Source organism: Peromyscus californicus, unplaced genomic scaffold (assembly GCF_007827085.1).
Source record: "Peromyscus californicus insignis strain IS unplaced genomic scaffold, ASM782708v3 Scaffold_4__1_contigs__length_199733344, whole genome shotgun sequence".
Taxonomy (NCBI): Eukaryota; Metazoa; Chordata; class Mammalia; order Rodentia; family Cricetidae; genus Peromyscus; species Peromyscus californicus.
Window position 1 is genome coordinate 169,236,073 of NW_026294562.1, and position 17,132 is coordinate 169,253,204.

The following is a 17,132-nucleotide window of genomic DNA, read 5'->3' on the forward strand; positions in this document are numbered from 1 at the left end:
ATCAAAATACCTGTTGGGGAATGTCTGGAGGGGAATATGACAAGAATGCATTTAAGTTCTGGATTCACACGATCCACATGTGCTTCTCGAATTGTCTTTTCTACTAGAGCCAATTCCTTCTCAGCTTCAGTTGATAATTCTCTTGGACTATTTAATTCTTTGTCCCCTTCTAGGGTATTAGCCAAATTTTGTAGTCCATCTTTGGGTATTCCCATGATACCCAGTAAGTTGGAAATGCTTCCTAATAACTTTTGAAAATCATTAAGAGTCTTCAACCGATCTCTCCTTAGCTGTACCTTTTGGGGTCTAATTTTTTGTAGCTCTATCTTATATCCTAAGTAGTTAATAGAATCTCCTCTTTGTATTTTTTCAGGAGCAATTTGCAGTCCCCAGCGAGGCAAAACTTTTTTTACTTCTTCAAACATGCTTTCTAATGTATCTAATTTTGGATCAGCTAATAGGATATCATCCATATAGTGATAAATTATGGATTGTGGAAACTTTACACGAATTATCTCCAATGGTTTCTGCACAAAGTATTGGCACAAGGTAGGGCTGTTTAACATTCCCTGTGGGAGGACCTTCCATTGATATCTCTTGACTGGCTGAGAATTGTTATAATTAGGTACTGTGAAGGCAAATTTTTCTCTATCATTTTCTTGTAAGGGTATGGTAAAGAAACAGTCTTTTAAGTCAATAACTATTATAGGCCATTCTTTAGGTAGCAGAGAGGGCAAGGGCATCCCAGTCTGTAGGGAGCCCATTGGCTGAATTACTTTATTAATAGCTCTCAGATCTGTCAGCATTCTCCAATTACCAGACTTTTTTTTAATAACAAATACAGGAGAATTCCAAGGGCTGGTAGATTCTTCAATGTGTTGAGCATTTAACTGCTCTTGAACCAGCTGTTCTAAAGCTTGTAGCTTGTCTTTTGTCAAAGGCCATTGTCCAACCCAGACAGGTTTATTAGTTAGCCATTTTAAAGGTAAGGCAGTTGGTACTTCTGAGGGTTCAATAGCAGTTGTGCTCTGTTTGTGAACAGCCTGAATGGTTGGTGCCTGATTTTTATAGCATGTGATGATATTATTCCTAGAAACATGCATTTGTCTGTATTCTTTTTCTGAAAGTGTAGGAATTTTAATCTGGGTATTCCACTGTTGTAACAGATCTCGGCCCCAAAGATTTACTGCTACATTTGCTACATATGGCTTCAGCCTTCCTCTCTGTCCTTCTGGCCCTATGCATTCAACCCATCTCGAACTCTGTTTTATCTGAGATAGGGTGCCAATCCCTAAAAGTTGGACATCTACCTCTTGAAGAGGCCAATTTGGATGCCATGATTTTGGTGTAATTATAGTCACATCTGCACCTGTGTCTACCAGTCCCTCCATAACCAGGCCATTAATTCGAATTCTAAGCTTTGGTCTTTGATCATTTATGGAAGTCTGCCAAAATATTTGTTTTATAGTGTTCTTCGTAAACTGTGATCCATCCATCAGAGCTGTTTTATCATCCATTGCAGTATCGGTTTTTACATTAAGCATTGGTTTATTCAGTTGTCTTGGAGAGGAATTTCTTCCACAGTGGCTGGGAATGTTCATACTACATTGGATTTGGGGGCCTGCAAGAGGCCCCCTGAGGCGTTTCCCGCCAGTAAAGGGTTACCTCGTATATCTATTTTTGATCTGCACTCACTGGTCCAATGTCGGCCTTTGCCACACCTTCTACATAATCCGGGAGGTGGTTGGGGTCTCCTGTTTAGGCTATTCCTAAAAGGAATATTACTCCTAGGAGTACCCCACGTACAGTTTTTACTTATATGACCTGGTGTACCACATGTAAAACATTTGGTAACACGGGGCCTTCTTTCACCTCTGGGATTTGTCTCTCCTATCCAAGCCTCATTACTGTAGTTACGAGACTCAACACCATTAGTATACTGAATCCATTCTTCCAAAGGAGCTGATCTGATCTTTAATGGTGTAAGTATTCTTCTGCATTCTGCATTAGCATTGTCGAATGCCAAGGACTCAGTTAATACTTTTCTTAATTCTTTATCTGATACAGCTCTTGTTATAGCTGTGTTCAGTCTTTGTAAAAAATCAGTGAAGGGTTCGTGTGGTCCCTGAAATATCTTTGTGTATACCTCAGTTGGTTTTCCAGGTTCTGGAATTTTTTCCCAAGCGTTTAGAGCTGCTGTACGGCATAGGGATATTGTATGCTCATCATAAATGGCTTGTACATTCCTGTCAGCAAAACATCCCTCACCAAGTATTTGATCTTGGGAGATCACGAAACCTCTGAGTTTACCTTGTTGTTCTAAAATTTTTGCCTCTTCTCTCAACCAGCTTTTCCACTGTAGCTGCTGGCTATATTCTAGAACAGCTGAAATTAACTGATGCCAGTCATCTGGGATGATTCTATGTGAGGTAGACCATGAATTTAACATCTGTTTTACGTATGTGGAGTGTATCCCATATGTAACTACTGCTTCCTTTATATTTTTAAAGTTCCTTGTTGAAATTGGTTGTAATGTATATGTATTATATGGCTCGGGGTGTGTGTCATCCGCTGGCTTCTCATGGATGATAACAGGATAAGCCATTGTGTGAGAGCCATTTGAAGATGTTACAACCTCTATGGTCTTGCCCTTCTGCTTATTAGGTCCCTTGTCATGTTTACTGAGAGTTTCTTCTAAGGCCTGCAAACGAGCACCTAGGGTCTGTTCTATGGAGTGAGCCTCCTCTCTGGCAAGGGACTCCAGATTCCTCATGGAATCATAGAAGTTTTTATGTTCCTCAGAAACACATGATTCCATGGACCTTATCTTATCAATTAATGATAATCTTTCTTCCTTATATAGTGTCTGGAGAGTTAGTGTTCTGTCCATTAAATATTCACATTTATTATCAATAAGATCAATTTTTGGTACAAGCCTGTTTTGTAAATCCTGATCAGCAGATTCCAGAGAAAGAATCTTTCTCTCTAAGGTCTCATTGCTATCCCTTAAAGCAGATTCCAGAGATAGAATCTTTTTCTGTAAGCCTTCATTGCTCTCGCTTAAAGCCTGTATCAGTCCCAATAATGACTCATCTTTGTTCTTGTTATTAAACCAGTGTTTGAACACTGTGTGGATTATTACAATGAATGCCAAAATGGTACAGGCCAGATATGCCTTAGGAAGGTCATATATTTCCAGTAAGATGTCATTCATCATACAAGCAAAAAGGTTTTCGAATTCTTGTGAGGTAATGTTGTCAGCCATATTACAAGAATTACTCAAAATTTGTTAGTCAATTTTAAGGTGTAAAATTATCAGGTGCCTTTGCTTACCTTTGGTGGTTTTGGGGGGTGTAGTAGTACTTTTCAGCCAGCAGATGGCGTTGGTACAGCTCCAAAGCAGGGCCTGCTGGTGATCTTGGCTGACTGCAGCTCGCTGGAGTCAAGATGGCGGGAGCCGAAGCTGGCGCCGGCACTCGGGAAGCCGGGGAGTGCCTCTGTCGCTGGTCTCGGGGCTAAGCTAGGGAGCTGAGACCGGACTAGCTGCTCCCTCTTTAGGGAATGGAACCCTGTAGGCGTTCCCTGGTTATATGGAACTTTGCAGGCGGGTTTAGGTACCCGCCAGCCGGGGAAGAGGCTGAAGGTGGGAGCCACCCAGGCCTTTGGAATTTGCCCCACGTTGGGCGCCAGATATTGGTGAAATTATTAAGGCCACTCCACGTAGATAAAAGGAGATTTATTTAATGGCGTAACTTACAAAGTAAGGGATAGGTAGGTCGCGGAGTCTGGGGAAGGTGTATCGCAGTCCAGCGGTGTTCTCTGGAGCTCTGCTTGGTACACCTCTCCAGTCCAGGGTCCCGCAACAGAGACAGAGCCCGCCGATCCAGATCTCAGGTCCCCAGGCGCCTCCTTTCGCCCCGCCTTGTAGGCGTGACAGTTGCCGAAGTCTCAATGGGGGTTGGAACTTCCAGATCAAAGCTGGAATGGCTACCCACTACACAGGAGGACCAGCACAAGTTCCAGGCTAGCCTGAGCCATAAGTGTATGACCCTGATTCAAAAACAAAGCAAAACAGGCCAGGTGTGGCCGTGCACATGTTTAATCACAGCACTTGGGAGGCAGAGACAGGCAGATCTCTGAGTTTAAGGCCAGCCTGGGCTACAAAACCAGTCAGGGCTACACAGAGAGACCTTATTTTAAAAAAAAAAAAATTTCTGGCAAAACTTCATTTCTGATGTCTTTTGGTAAATTGAAGGATCTGGCCGTGAGCAGAGGTGAGGGAATGGGCCATGAGGACCACTGAGTGGAGGGGAAGCCTCTGCAAAGGCCTGAGGGGAGAGGCTGAGGAGCCACTGGAAGACCAGTGTGGAGGGGAAAGCCTCTGCAAAGGTCTGGGGGTGGGGGGGGTGGGGCAGTTCACACAGCTGTGCTTCCCGAGGCAGGGGTGCACAGATCTAGGCATCACGGCTCGGTTTTATTTTTCTATTAGGCAGGGTCTCAGGTAGCCCAGGCTGGCCTTAGACTTACTATGTAAGTGAGTATGACTTCAACTTCTGATCCTCCTGCCTCTGCCTCCCAAGGGCTGGAATGACATGTGTACATTACTCTGCCTGGCTCACGCAGAGCTTTGCGCATGCTTAGGCACGTACTGCACCAACTGATCCAGAACCTCAGCTGCCGTTTTGAGTTCTTAGCCCTGGAAAGCATCGGGAAGAAGGATGAGAGTCTGAGGAGGTTGAGGGTTCTAGTGTTCCTTCACAACACGCATCCTTCCTTTCTCTCCACAGGCCAAGCCCTTATTCAGATCTTCACGGAACCCCACCACAGCAACCTCAGCCCAGGCGGCCCCTCAGTCATATGCTGAGTATGCCATTGCCCAGCCTCCAGGAGGGGCTGGGGCCACAGGGCCCACAGGCTCTGAACCTGTGAAGGGAGAGAACCCCAGCCAGACCCTGAAAACAGGAGTGAAATCCAGTAGCATCCTCGTGAGCCCCCGGCAGGTGAGCGGGGAGATGGAGCGCCGGGGGTTTCTGGTGGGAAACCCTGTTACAGGGATTCGTGTTGGGATCAGTGGAAGGAGGTCCGAGGTTCACACACTTGGTTCTCAGAAGTAGTTTGTTCATTCCTTCATTCATCACTTCATTCATTTGTTAATCCCTTCCTGTACTCATTCATTGATATATACGTTCCATCGTTCATGCATTCACTTATTCGTTTATTTGTGCATTAACTCCTGTATGTATTCATTTGTTTCTTCATTCATATATACATCCCATCATTCATTCCTTCATTCATGCGTTCATCCATTCTTTATGTAGATACCCCACCATTCATGTATTCAGCGATGGCTTGTGGGTTGGGAATGCCCCAGCCCTTCCTGCTAGGGCTGGTCACTCTGCTCCTGTCCCCAGGTTTGTTACTGAGTCAGAACCTAGAGGGAGAACACTCAATGAACTGCTGCCCAGGCAGAGGAGTAGCTGTTGATGTGGGTGCTGGGGATCCCCACTCAGGGCTGCGTTTTACTGATGTTACCACTTTACCAGTGAGCCCCACAATTATTTGTTTATTTAGAGAAAGGTTCTCACTATGTAGCCATGGCTGTCCTGGAACTCGCTCTGTAGCCCAGGCTGGCCTCGAACTCACAGAGATCCACCTGCGTCTGCCTCCTAAGTGCTGGGATTAAAGGTGTGCGCCACCACCGCCCGGCTGTATAATGAAGGATTTTGATTTCTGTGGTAGCTTAAATGAATTACCTCGTGCATTCATTCATTCCTTTGTATGTTCATTCATTCATCTGCCCATGCATTTAATGCCTGGGGTGTCATGGCATAGGAGGGACATATCCTCCAGCCTCCACACTCTCCTCCACACTCCCGCCCTCTGGGACCTCCCATGCACCCAGCTACAGGGAAGCTCTTGAACTTGGTCCTTTTGGGTTATGGTAGATTACGTCATAGGCTGGCATTGGTGCCATCCCTAGGTATTGGTGAACCCTCAGCCTTGAGCTCCTCCCTTTGGTGGAGGTGGGGGAGGGCAGACAATCCCAATCCTGAATTGAGAGCTGGGTCCTCTGTGTACCCGTATCTGTTCTGGGCCAAACAGGAGCCGTTATGAGTCACCCGGGACAACACAAGGTGTTCCCGTCCCTCAGGAATCCCACAGGCCTTAGGAAGTCCATGACAGATGCTATCTGTCACTCAGGAAATTCCACAAGTCTTAAGAATCGGGGTTAAGGTACATGTAGCAGAACCAAAGGCTGTCTTTGTCCCATCCACACTGGCTTCAGGAGAGCCAGATCTGGAACCAGGGGGCAGAGTCCAGGTGACCACAAGAGCCGGGTCACTGCTGTGTCCCTGGCATGGGTTAGAGCTTGGCTTGCCCGGACAGTTTCAGTCCTGGGCTGTTGAGGACACTGTCAGGGGAGCACAGGAGGGAAGCTGGAGAGGACATGTTCAATAGCCTGCCTCCCTCTGGGGGCACGGGGGAGCCGTGAAGGAGCTTAGCTGACACCTCTGGTTATCATTTGCAGGGTGGCCACGAGGTAGTATGATGGTGGCCTCGGTCAGAGAGGTGCTGTGGTGACAGAGAAGGGGTGTTGACAAGGTGCAAATTCCACCAGAGGAGGGGAAAGAGAGGTGCAGGACAGGCCTGGGGTTCTGGAAGCCGGGCCCTCCCTAGGAGGGGCAAGTATGAATGTTGCTGAGGTTGCAGTGAGGGCTGGCATCCAGCAGATAGCAGGACTGATTAATGCTGGGACAGAGGGTGTGTGTGTGTGTGTGTGTGTGTGTGTGTGTGTGTGTGTGTGTGTGTGTGTGTGTGTGTGTGTATGGGGCGGGGGGAGGCTGTGGTGGGGAAGGAGAGAGCTAACATTCAGATTCCAGGCCTTAGGGTGGGAAGAGGTGGGGCAGGGGCTAGCCTTCGTCTTAGTTCAAGGGTCACCCCATAAGTGGCTTCTGCCTGTCTCCCTTGGCAGAGGGGCAACCCTGTGTTGAAGTTCGTGCGCAACGTGCCCTGGGAATTCAGTGAGGTGGTTCCTGACTATGTGCTGGGCCAGAGCACCTGTGCCCTTTTCCTCAGGTGAGCTCCGGGGTGCTTTGAAGGTTCGAGTCCTGTCCCATAGTTTTTGCATTTTGACCCGTTCTGTGGGACAATTGTGAATCAGTGTTGTGGGCTCTGGGCATGTGCATGGCTCTGTGTTGAAGAAGGGGTTGTGGTCTATAATTGTCCAGAGCGAGAGTAGCTGGGGCTAGACCCCAGGTTGTGAGAGAAGAGGGCTGGGGCTGGATCCCAGGTTGTGAGGGAGGAGGGCTGGGGCTGGACCCTGGGTCTGAAGAAGGGAGGTTGGACTTCTGTATCTGAGGTAGGAGACCTGGGGGCTATATTCCTGGGTTGGAGGGAGAAGGGCGGGGTCCTGACTTGAGGGAAGAAGCCGAGTGTCCATCCTCCCAGAATACCCCAGCCAGGCTGCCCTTCCCTGCCATGACCCTTCCTTGAAGTCGGTCTTGTGGGTTGACTTCCCTGACCCTGGCCACACTGTCCCACTTGCTGTGCCAATGGGTCCCAGCTTCTCCATGCCAAGGAGGTGCAAAGGATTCTGGGGCCTCGGGGACAAGGAGACCCTCAACCTATCCCCTTCCCTGTCTCCACCAGCCTCCGCTACCACAACCTCCATCCAGACTACATCCATGAACGGCTGCAGAGCCTGGGGAAGACCTTTGCCCTGCGTGTGCTGCTGGTCCAAGTGGATGTGGTAAGCAGGGCTGTCGCGGCTGGCTGTCCTCTTTCCATGCAGCTGCAGCATGGAGTTAATGCATGGGCTGCCGAATCCCTTTTAAGACAAAACACCTAAAACCTTAACAATGGATTTCATCTGAAATTGCCACAGGAAAGCCTGCGTGGGCTACGGGGTGGGGAGGAAAGTTGTTAGAGCCAGAGGTGGTGGCACATCCCTGATCTCAGCCCTGGGAGGCTCAGGCACAATTATGAGTTCCTGAGCCAGCCTGGGCTACAGAGAGGGGCTCTAACTCAAATAGAATTAAAGGTAGGATTCGTAGCTCAACAGGAGAGCCCCTGCCTAGAATCCCCAGTGAGGAGCTGGGGGTGTGGCTCAGTGGTAGTGCCCCTGCCTAGAATCCCCCAGTGAGGGGCTGGGGCATGGCTCAGTGGTAGAGCCCCTGCCTAGAATCCCCCAGTGAGGGGCTGGGGTGTGGCTCAGTGGTAGCGCCCCTGACTAGAATCCTCCAGTAAGGGGCTGGGGATGTGGCTCAGTGGTAGAGCCCCTGCCTAGAATCCCCCAGTGAGGGGCTGGGGGTGTGGCTCAGTGGTAGAGCCCCTGCCTAGAATCCCCCAGTGAGGGGCTGGGGTGTGGCTCAGTGGCAGTGCCCCTGCCTAGAATCCCCCAGTGAGGGGCTGGGGCATGGCTCAGTGGTAGAGCCCCTGCCTAGAATCCCCCAGTGAGGGGCTGGGGTGTGGCTCAGTGGTAGAGCCCCTGTCTAGAATCCCCCAGTGAGGGGCTGGGGTGTGGCTCAGTGGTAGAGCCCCTGCCTAGAATCCCCCAGTGAGGGGCTGGGGTGTGGCTCAGTGGTAGAGCCCCTGCCTAGCGTGCACTAGGTTTGTTCCACAGCATCGTAAGAGTGAAAGCTTGGGCCGTGCCTCTTCACCACTCCATGACTTCCCTAGGTCTTGTTCTCCGTCTGTCACGTCAGATCCACAGCTTCTCCCTGCTTGCAGACCTGGCCACCATCCTTTATTTATTTATTTATTTATTTAAAGATTATTTATTTTTATTTTATGTGCATTGGTGTTTTGTCTGTATGTGTGTCTGTGTGAGGGTGTCAGATCCCCTGCAACTGGAGTTACATGTCTGTGAGCTGCCATGCGGGTGCTGGGAATTGGACCTGGGTCCTCCGGGAGAGCAGCCAGTGCTCTTAACCGCTGAGCCATCCCTCCACCCTTATTTTTTGGTTTTGTTTTGTTTTTTTTTTTTTTGGTTTTTCGAGACAGGGTTTCTCTGTGTAGCTTTGCACCTTTCCTGGAACTCGCTTTGGAGACCAGGCTGGCCTCGAACTCACAGAGATCCGCCTGGCTCTGCCTCCCGAGTGCTGGGATTAAAGGCGTGCGCCACCACCGCCCGGCTGTTTTTTGTTTTTTTGAGAAGGATTTCTTTGCATAGTTTTGGTGCCTGTCCTGGATCTCGCTCTGTAGCCCAGGCTGGCCTCGAACTCACAGAGATCTGCCTGCCTCTGCCTCTTGAGTGCTGGGATTAAAGGCGTGTACCACCACCACCCGACATATCTAAGCTTCTTTATTGGATATTGTTTTAAAGTACTTGAGAAGTATTTTTCACATTTATTTATTTGTTTGTGTGTGCATACGTGTGGACACACAACTTTTGGGGGGTGGTTCTCTCCTCTCTTGTGGATCTCGGGGATGGGACTCAGGTGGTCGGGTCTGAAGACTTCAGCCCCCAAGGGTAGAGATGCCCATGAAACCCTGCACATCCACTGTGATTGATTGATTGATTGATTGAGGCAGGGTTCCTCACTGGGACCTGGGGCACCACAGCATTGAGATTAGCGTACCACCATACCCAGGTTTTTGGTCCATGCCGGGCCGGTGTGGCTTTCCCGGCTGTGCCGTCTTCCCCACTCAGCTGTTGAGTTCTCACACTGTGAACCCCTGCGGTCTCCCAGGTCTCTACTTCTGCCTTTCCTCTCTTCCAGAAAGATCCTCAGCAGGCCCTGAAGGAGCTGGCTAAGATGTGCATCTTAGCGGACTGCACCCTGGTCCTGGCCTGGAGGTAAGACACAGACCCCTCCCACCCCACCGACAGCACCCGCCTGTCCAGCCTGTGAGGTGGATCCTAAGCCAGGCATGGTGGCACAATCCCAGTTCTGGGGATGCCAAGGCAGGCGGGTCAAGAGTTCAAGGCCAACGTGGGCTAATGAGACCTGGTGTCTCCCACCTCCAGGGGTGCCTGGTGCAGGCACTGCCTCTCTGAGTCCCAACATTCTCAGTGTGTAAGATGGGGTCTTCTCTAGGTTTTGTTTTGTTTTTTGAGACAGGGTTTCTCTGTGTAACCGTCCTGGCTGTCCTGGATCTCGCTCTGTAGACCAGGCTGGCCTCAAACTCACAGAGATCCACCTGCCTCTGCTTCTCAAGTGCTGGGATTAAAGGTGTGCACCATCACCGCCCAGCAAGTTTTTTTTGTAGTTGTAAGCACCAAGGCAGGTGACATATGACAGATGTGTCCAGCTTAGACCAGATGACTGAAGGAATTTTGTATCTAGTATTTCTGGTTTGTTCTGTTTCCCAAAGTCTCCATAGCCAAGGCTATCCTGGAACACAGCGGTCTGCCTGCCTCAGCCTCCTGCGTGCTGGGATTGAGTGTGTGCCACCATACCTGGTGTCGCTCTCTAGAGGTCATTTAATTGGCTCACCAACAAAACCACACATAGATAGTCCATTTGGGGAAGAAAAAAAAACAAGACACCCCTTCCCCACACCATAAGTAAAATTAAACCTGGTAAATGAATAGCTTTCGACTTAGAAAGAGACACTTCAGTGTTTGGGGTGCTGGGCTCCGTTGGCAGTGCTTCCTGGCAAGCGAGAATCCCCGGGCTCTGTCGCTACACTGTGTAAACCTTGCATAGCGGCTCAAACCTGTAATTCCAGCACTCCAGGGGGTGGAGACAGGAAGATCAGAAGGGCAGTGCAATCTTTAGTTAAGTAAGCAGTTCAAAGCCAGCCTGGGATACATGAGACCCTGTCTCAGAAAGAAAGTCTTAGGCTGGGTGTGGTGGTGGACATCTGTAATCCTAGCACTCAGTAGACTGAGGCAGGTAGATCAGTTCAAGGCCAGGCAGGAATACATAGTGAGACCCTGTGGTGGTAGAGAGAATGCAAGAAAAAGGGAGCTTGGAGTGTGGCTCAGTGGTAGAGCCCCTGCCTAGAGTACTCCAGTGAGGGTCGGGGGTTGTGGCTCAGTGGTAGAGCCCCTGCCTAGAATCCCCCAGTGAGGGGCTGGGGGTGTGACTCAGTGGTAGAGCCCCTGCCTAGAATCCCCTAGTGAGGGGCCAGGGTGTGGCTCAGTGGTAGAGCCCCTGCCTGGAATCCCCCAGTGAGGGGCTGGGGGCGTGGCTCAGTGGTAGAGACCCCTGTCTAGAATCCCCCAGTGAGGGGCTGGGGTGTGGCTCAGTGGTAGAGCACCTGCCTAGAATCCCCCAGTGAGGGGCTGGGGTGTGGCTCAGTGGTAGAGCCCCTGCCTAGAATCCCCCAGTGAGGGGCTGGGGTGTGGCTCAGTGGTAGAGCCCCTGCTTAGAATCCCCCAGTGAGGGGCTGGGGTGTGGCTCAGTGGTGGAGTGTGTAGCTCTCCTGTATCCTGAGCTCCATCCCCAGCATGACTAAGTAAGAAGTGTGTGAGAACCTACCCTGTAGGGGTCACTGCTGAGGACAGGAGTTGGGGCTGGGATGGGCCTAGTTTTTGGAATTGTTAGTAGTCCTATGAAGGAGAATCCTGAATGACAGCCCCCACCCCAGCTGACCTGTCCTTACCCAGCGCGGAGGAAGCCGGGCGGTACCTGGAGACCTACAAGGCTTATGAGCAGAAGCCCGCTGACCTCCTCATGGAGAAGCTGGAGCAGAACTTCCTGTCCCGGGTGAGACCGCCTCCCTTGTTCTTCTGCACCTCCTGACCCTGCAGTGGCCTGTTCCTTTCAAAGCAAGTCCATCCACACGGACAGCCTCCTTCCCTGTCCAGCCCTTCCTCAGTCTCTCCTACCAGCCCGATGGGTCTTCCAAGTACAAACCAGACCTTGTCCCCCTTAGCTCTGACTCCTAGGCTGCCCTCGGCATCTACCATCCCATTCCCTCTGCTACAATCTGTTTCCCATGCCAGCTCTGACGCTGCCTCCTCCAGGAAGCCCTCCTTCATCCTCTCAGCCTGGTAGCCCAGAGTACCAGGCTGGAACCATCCTGACCCTGCTGTGACTGCAACAGCACCCAGTGGCCACTTGGATGTTATTTTGTAAACGAATCGATAACTTTCAGCACTTATGAGGGATTCTGCATTTATGCCTTTCTGGGTGTGCTCCTAGGAAGTGGTCCAGCCACAGGGCCCACTAGCAGCAAAGGCTGCATCCACAGCTGCACCCACTCTTCCTGCACTGGCTCCACAGTCGACTGTAACCCTGGGGAAGGTGCTCCCCTTTTCCCAAGGGAAGCAGAGGGAGAAGAGACTTACCTGACGAGGAGCTGGTGTCACCCGGTCCTGCCTGCCCAGCCATGTTAAAAGCCAGCAGCCCAGGCCACGCCTTTAACCCCAGCACTAGAGAGGCAGAAGCAGGGGGATCTCCGGAGTTCAGGCCAGCTTGGTCAACCTAATTGTAGGCCAGTCAGGGAGGGATACATCTGGAGACCTTGTCTCAAAAAGTGAGTCACCCAGGGTGGGTGCTTGGAACTGAACTTGGGTCCTCTGGAGGGTGGGGTGTGCTCTTAATCGCCGAGCCATCTCTCCAGCCTCCTTTGGCTTCTGGAGTCAGTATCTCCCTAGGCCCATCTGGCCTGAAAATGGCCGTGGACCAGGCTGGCCTCAATCTTTCGGGAATCCTCCTGCACCTGCCTTCTAAGCACTACTCATAGGCTGCCGGACACCAGGTCCCAAGGAAAGACCCTGTCTCTTTCCCTTCCAGGCCACCGAGTGTCTGACCACCGTGAAGTCAGTCAACAAGACCGACAGCCAGACCCTCCTGGCTACGTTTGGAGTAAGAGGCCCCCTGGGCGTCCCCTCCTTACCTCCCCACAGTCCCACACCTCCCCGGCGACATCCTGGGGCCCCTGCAGCAGGGACAGGCTAGGGTGTGGAGCACACTGCCCCTGACCCCTCAATTCCACATTTCAGTCCCTCGAACAGCTCTTCACTGCGTCACGGGAGGATCTAGCCTTGTGCCCAGGTCTGGGGCCCCAGAAGGTGAGAACTCTGGGGGAGGATACAAGGGTTGGAGGGGGGATGAGCCCCAAATCAGTGAACCTTGAGAGTCTGTTAAATCAGTGGTCCTCAACCTGTGGGTCGTGACCCCCTTGGGGGTCACATGACAGGGTCACCTGACCATCAGAAAACACATGTTTATATTGTGATCCATAACAGTAGCACAGTTAGTTATCAAGTAGCAATGAAAATAGTTTTATGGTTGGGGGTCAGCACAACCTGAGGAACTGTATTCAAAGTCGCAGTGTTAGGAAGTTGAGAACCACTGTATTAAGTGACTTGTTTTTAGACAGGGTCTTAGCTGGGCCTGAACCCAGCTCCCCCGGCTTCTCCTGCTGAGATCACAGACATGAGCCACCATGCTTGGTTTAAAAGGCTCCGTGACAGTTTTTCTGGGGGGCTGAGAATGTAGCTGAATTAGAGCACTTTCTTAGCATGCACAAAGCCCTGACTGGTCCCCAGCACTGCCTACACTAAGCATGGTGGCCACTTGGATAAGACAGAAGGGTCTGAAGTTCAAAGTCATCCTTGGCTAGACAGCTAGCTGGGCCAGCCCAGGGTTCTCGACACCGCGTTTCAAATGCAAAGAAGGCTTTGTTTGTTTGTTTCTTTGACCTGATTTTTTGAGACTTTCTTATGTAGCTGAGGTTGGCCTTGTACTTCTGATCTTCCGGACTCAGCCTCCCAAGTGTTGAGATTACAGGGTGTGTACCGCCCTCCTGCCTTATTCTATTCATTTATTCGGGACAGGGTTGCTCTGAGTAGCCCGGGCTGTCCTGGAACTCAGAGATCCACCTGTGTCTGCCTCCAGAGTGCTGGGAGTCCAGATGCGGCCACCACAACGGACTAGTTTTACGGTTCTAAATGGTCCATTTGCATCTGCCCCTCTCACACATGGGGAAACTGAGGCCCAAAGGGTGGGAGAAGCCAGCCTTCTGGCTAGTCTCAAGTAGAACCCAGACCTGCAAAGCTCCAACCTAGGAGAAAAAGAGCCACAATGCACTTTAAGAAAAGTAAGCAAACAGCCTCTTTAATGACAAGCCCCCTTTTCTCCCTGCCCTTAGGCCCGCAGGCTCTTTGACGTCCTACACGAACCCTTCCTCAAAGTGCCCCGATGACCCACTGCCACCGAGGCTCCAGCGTCACAATAAAGCGTTTTCCCGGCCCAGGCTCCTGCTGGTGTACTGGCGTGTTTGCGTGAGGGAAGGGCTCCTCTCTTCCCCGCAGCCAATACCTGACAGCCCTCCCGAGGCCTCCTCAGTCCCCAGGGTGTTATTGGGGCTCTTCGGCTTTATTTCCTGTCCTGTGGGAGACATCTCTCAGTGGGGAGTGGTGCCTTACACCCCACTTTGCTGATCCTTTTTCTTCTTTCTCTTCTTCTTTGTGGATCCCTGAGCTGCTCCGGCCTCAGGTTCCTCGGATTCTCTTGGCTCAGTCATCTCTGTCGGGGGCTCTATCGCCTCCTCTCCTTTCTCTTTCTCCTTGCTGGGTGCTGGAGCCACCTGCGGCTCAAAGTCAGCTGCCCCCAAGGCCAGTGCCTCACCCCGCCACTTTTCCTTCTTCTTTTTCTTCTTCTTGGGGGACACAGGCGCTGCCTCAGCCTGAAGGCCCTGTTCTGAGAGTTCAGGCTCTGTGATCACTCCAGGGGGCCCCATCTCTGGCTCCATCACCAAACTCTGCCTCTTTTCTTTTCTCCTCTTCTTTGTGGGAGACAGTGGGATGGCTTCCTCCTGGGGTTCCACAGCGACCTGTGGCTGAGAGCCAGCCATGGTGCCCTCCGCTGCCTCCATCCCCTCGGCCTCCTTCTGCCTCTTCCTCTTCTTCGTGGGAGACAGGACGGTCCCATCAGCAGGCTGTGTTTCCGCCACAGGTTCCAGCTGGAATGTCTCTGCCCCCTTGGACTTGCTCTTCCTCTTCTTGCTGCTGGTGGCAGACGGGATTGGCAGTCCCAGAGGCTCTGCCATCTCTGCCACGGGCTCCATCACCTCGGCCTCCATCATCTCTACCTCATCCACCTGATGCTTCATTTTCTTCTTCTTCCCCATACCCATTTCTAAGCCACCCCAGGCTGTGTCCACCTGCGTGGCCCCATGCCCATTCACTGCCTCCTGAATGGCCGAGGCCTCTGCGACCTTTCTTTTCTTTTTCCTCTTCCCTGAAGTGGGTGACCTCAGAGCCAGGACCGACCCAGGCCCCGTGACCGGAGGGCTGCCTCCAAAGGCAGAGAACCGAGGCCGGAGGCCGGCAGGGATCTGAGGTGGCAGGCTTGTGGGAATGGGCTGCAGAGGGACCCGAGAGATGAGATATTTCTGAGGACCCTCCATGATCCTTAAGCTTCCATGGGGGGCTGGGGCGCAGGTGAGTCTACCTCCTGCCTCTGTTGACGATGCCAGCAAGGTGGCTTCTCCCGCCTGGGGGCTGCTGGTCAGGACCCGGTATCGGTACCTCTGGCCATCCAGTTTGCCCTTAACAGTCTTCGAGCCAGAGAGAGGCACAAGCCGTCCATTGAGGCTGAGGAGAGAAAGGATAAGGCAGAGGCTGGCTAGATCCTTTGCAAAGCGGGAGCCTGGGGCCCTAAGCAGCTCTTCTGGGCTAGGGTACAGCTCAGCCTTAGAGCCCTGAGTTCTGTTTGCTGTTTCAGCTAACTAATCAACTTCTGTTGTGTGGGGTTTCTGTGACGTCTAGTACTCCTAACCAGCCTGCACCACCTCCCAGGGACTTCGAATAGACATGTGCCACCACTCCCGGCTTCCTTTCTTTCTTTTTTATTTTTTGGTTTTTCGAGACAGGGTTTCTCTGTGTATTCTGAGCTGTCCTGGAACTCACTCTGTAGACCAGGCTCAAGACCATCCTCAAACTCAGAGATCCACCAGCCTCTGCCTCCTGAGTGCTGGTTAAAGGCGTGTGCCACCACTGCTGGGCTCCTGTCTGTTTCTTGAGACAGAATCTGTGTACTCATGATGGCCTTGAGGCCTACCATTTTCCCGCCTCAGCCTACTGCCCCCCCCATTACTGGCTAAGTAATATTTAAGGTGAGCAGGCATACGGGATGAGGCTCAGACGTGGAGTGTGTGTGTGTGTGTGTCTAGCATGGACAGGCCCTGGATTTGATCACCAGCACTGCATAAAACGGTGGCTGTACTTGGGAGGTGGAGGCAGGAAGATCCGAAGTTTAATTACTACATGGGACATAAGATTCTCCAAAACAAGCTGGGCTGTGGCGGCGCACGCCTTTAATCTCAGCACTGAGAGGCAGAGGCAGGCGATCTCAGTGAGTTCAAGGTCAGCCTAGTCTGCAGAGCGAGTTCCAGAACAGGCTCCGAAGCTACACAGAGAAACCCTATTTCGAAAAAAAAAAAACAAAACCAAAACAAAAACCCGATTCTCCAAAACAAAAGAGTATGTAACACCCACTTGTAGACCCAGTACTCAAGAACCAAGGCCTCAGACCGGCAGGGATCTGAAGTGGCCGGCTTGTGGGAATGGGCTACAGAATGAGGCTAACACAAAGTAGCACTTCCGCGTTGCTCAGATTTGCTGTCTTAAGTTGTACGTTCACGGTCTGGGGTGGGTCCAGCCTCTAGGGTGTGTGTGGGAGGGGTACTCCCAGGAGGTGTCCTGGGAACGACCACTCACCACTGTGGGGCGAAGTCTGCAGGGGCCCGGATAAGCCACAGTTCTGTATCTGGAAGTGTCAAAGCCTCCAAGGAGAAACGAGGGGAATCCGAGTTTGGAGAAACCGCCGTAAAGTTGGGGGGGCAGGAGAACGGAGCGGCACCTGCGAGGAGAGACGGGGTGTAGGTCCTTTCGACACTGCGACCTCTCCCGGGGCCTCCCGGGGCGTCCCCTCCCTCCGGGAGCCCCCCACCCAGTCCCCTTAGTACCCGGGTCCTCCCGGGCACCCTTCCCCTGCACCGGCTCCCGCTCCACTCACCGGAGGCCGGGGTACCCGCCATCCCCAGCCGGGAGGAGCCCACGCAGGACCTGCGCCGAGCGCTGCCCACCACGTGGACCCCGGAGGTGGAGTCACACCGGAAGCGTCCAAGTCGCGTGGGAGAGTGGGGGCGTGGCTCGGCCCCTGTCACTCTATTTACGGAACCGAGCCAATCTCCACCTTTGAACGGCACACAGCGGAGGAATGACTGAA

The 17,132-nt window shown here is 52.0% G+C and overlaps 2 protein-coding genes across 5 annotated transcripts in view; one reads left to right on the forward strand and one right to left on the reverse strand.

Moving 5' to 3' along the window:
• The window catches only part of Ercc1 (ERCC excision repair 1, endonuclease non-catalytic subunit), a 45,261-nt gene extending 31,106 nt beyond the window's left edge, over nt 1–14,155 (forward strand). For 2 of the 4 annotated variants that reach the window (XM_052761207.1, XM_052761208.1), the window contains 8 exons: nt 4,788–5,000; nt 6,974–7,077; nt 7,651–7,750; nt 9,723–9,799; nt 11,558–11,657; nt 12,690–12,761; nt 12,899–12,967; nt 14,050–14,155. In XM_052761207.1, coding sequence (XP_052617167.1) covers nt 4,788–5,000; nt 6,974–7,077; nt 7,651–7,750; nt 9,723–9,799; nt 11,558–11,657; nt 12,690–12,761; nt 12,899–12,967; nt 14,050–14,103 — 789 coding nt within the window. In that variant the 3' untranslated portion in view covers nt 14,104–14,155. Of the gene's footprint in view, nt 1–4,787; nt 5,001–6,973; nt 7,078–7,650; nt 7,751–9,722; nt 9,800–11,557; nt 11,658–11,839; nt 12,055–12,689; nt 12,762–12,898; nt 12,968–14,049 lie in introns of those variants that run through there. The other 2 variants (XM_052761209.1, XM_052761210.1) reach the window with 2 other exon arrangements.
• A 112-nt stretch (nt 14,156–14,267) lies between these two features.
• Nucleotides 14,268–17,056, reverse strand: Polr1g (RNA polymerase I subunit G). Its single transcript, XM_052761206.1, has 3 exons — nt 16,920–17,056; nt 16,622–16,763; nt 14,268–15,496 (listed from the first exon to the last, which is right to left on the reverse strand). The coding sequence occupies exons 1-3, from the start codon at nt 16,939–16,941 to the stop codon at nt 14,323–14,325; spliced, it is 1,338 nt and encodes a 445-aa protein (XP_052617166.1). The 5' UTR covers nt 16,942–17,056; the 3' UTR covers nt 14,268–14,322.
• Between the last annotated feature and the right edge of the window lie 76 nt (nt 17,057–17,132).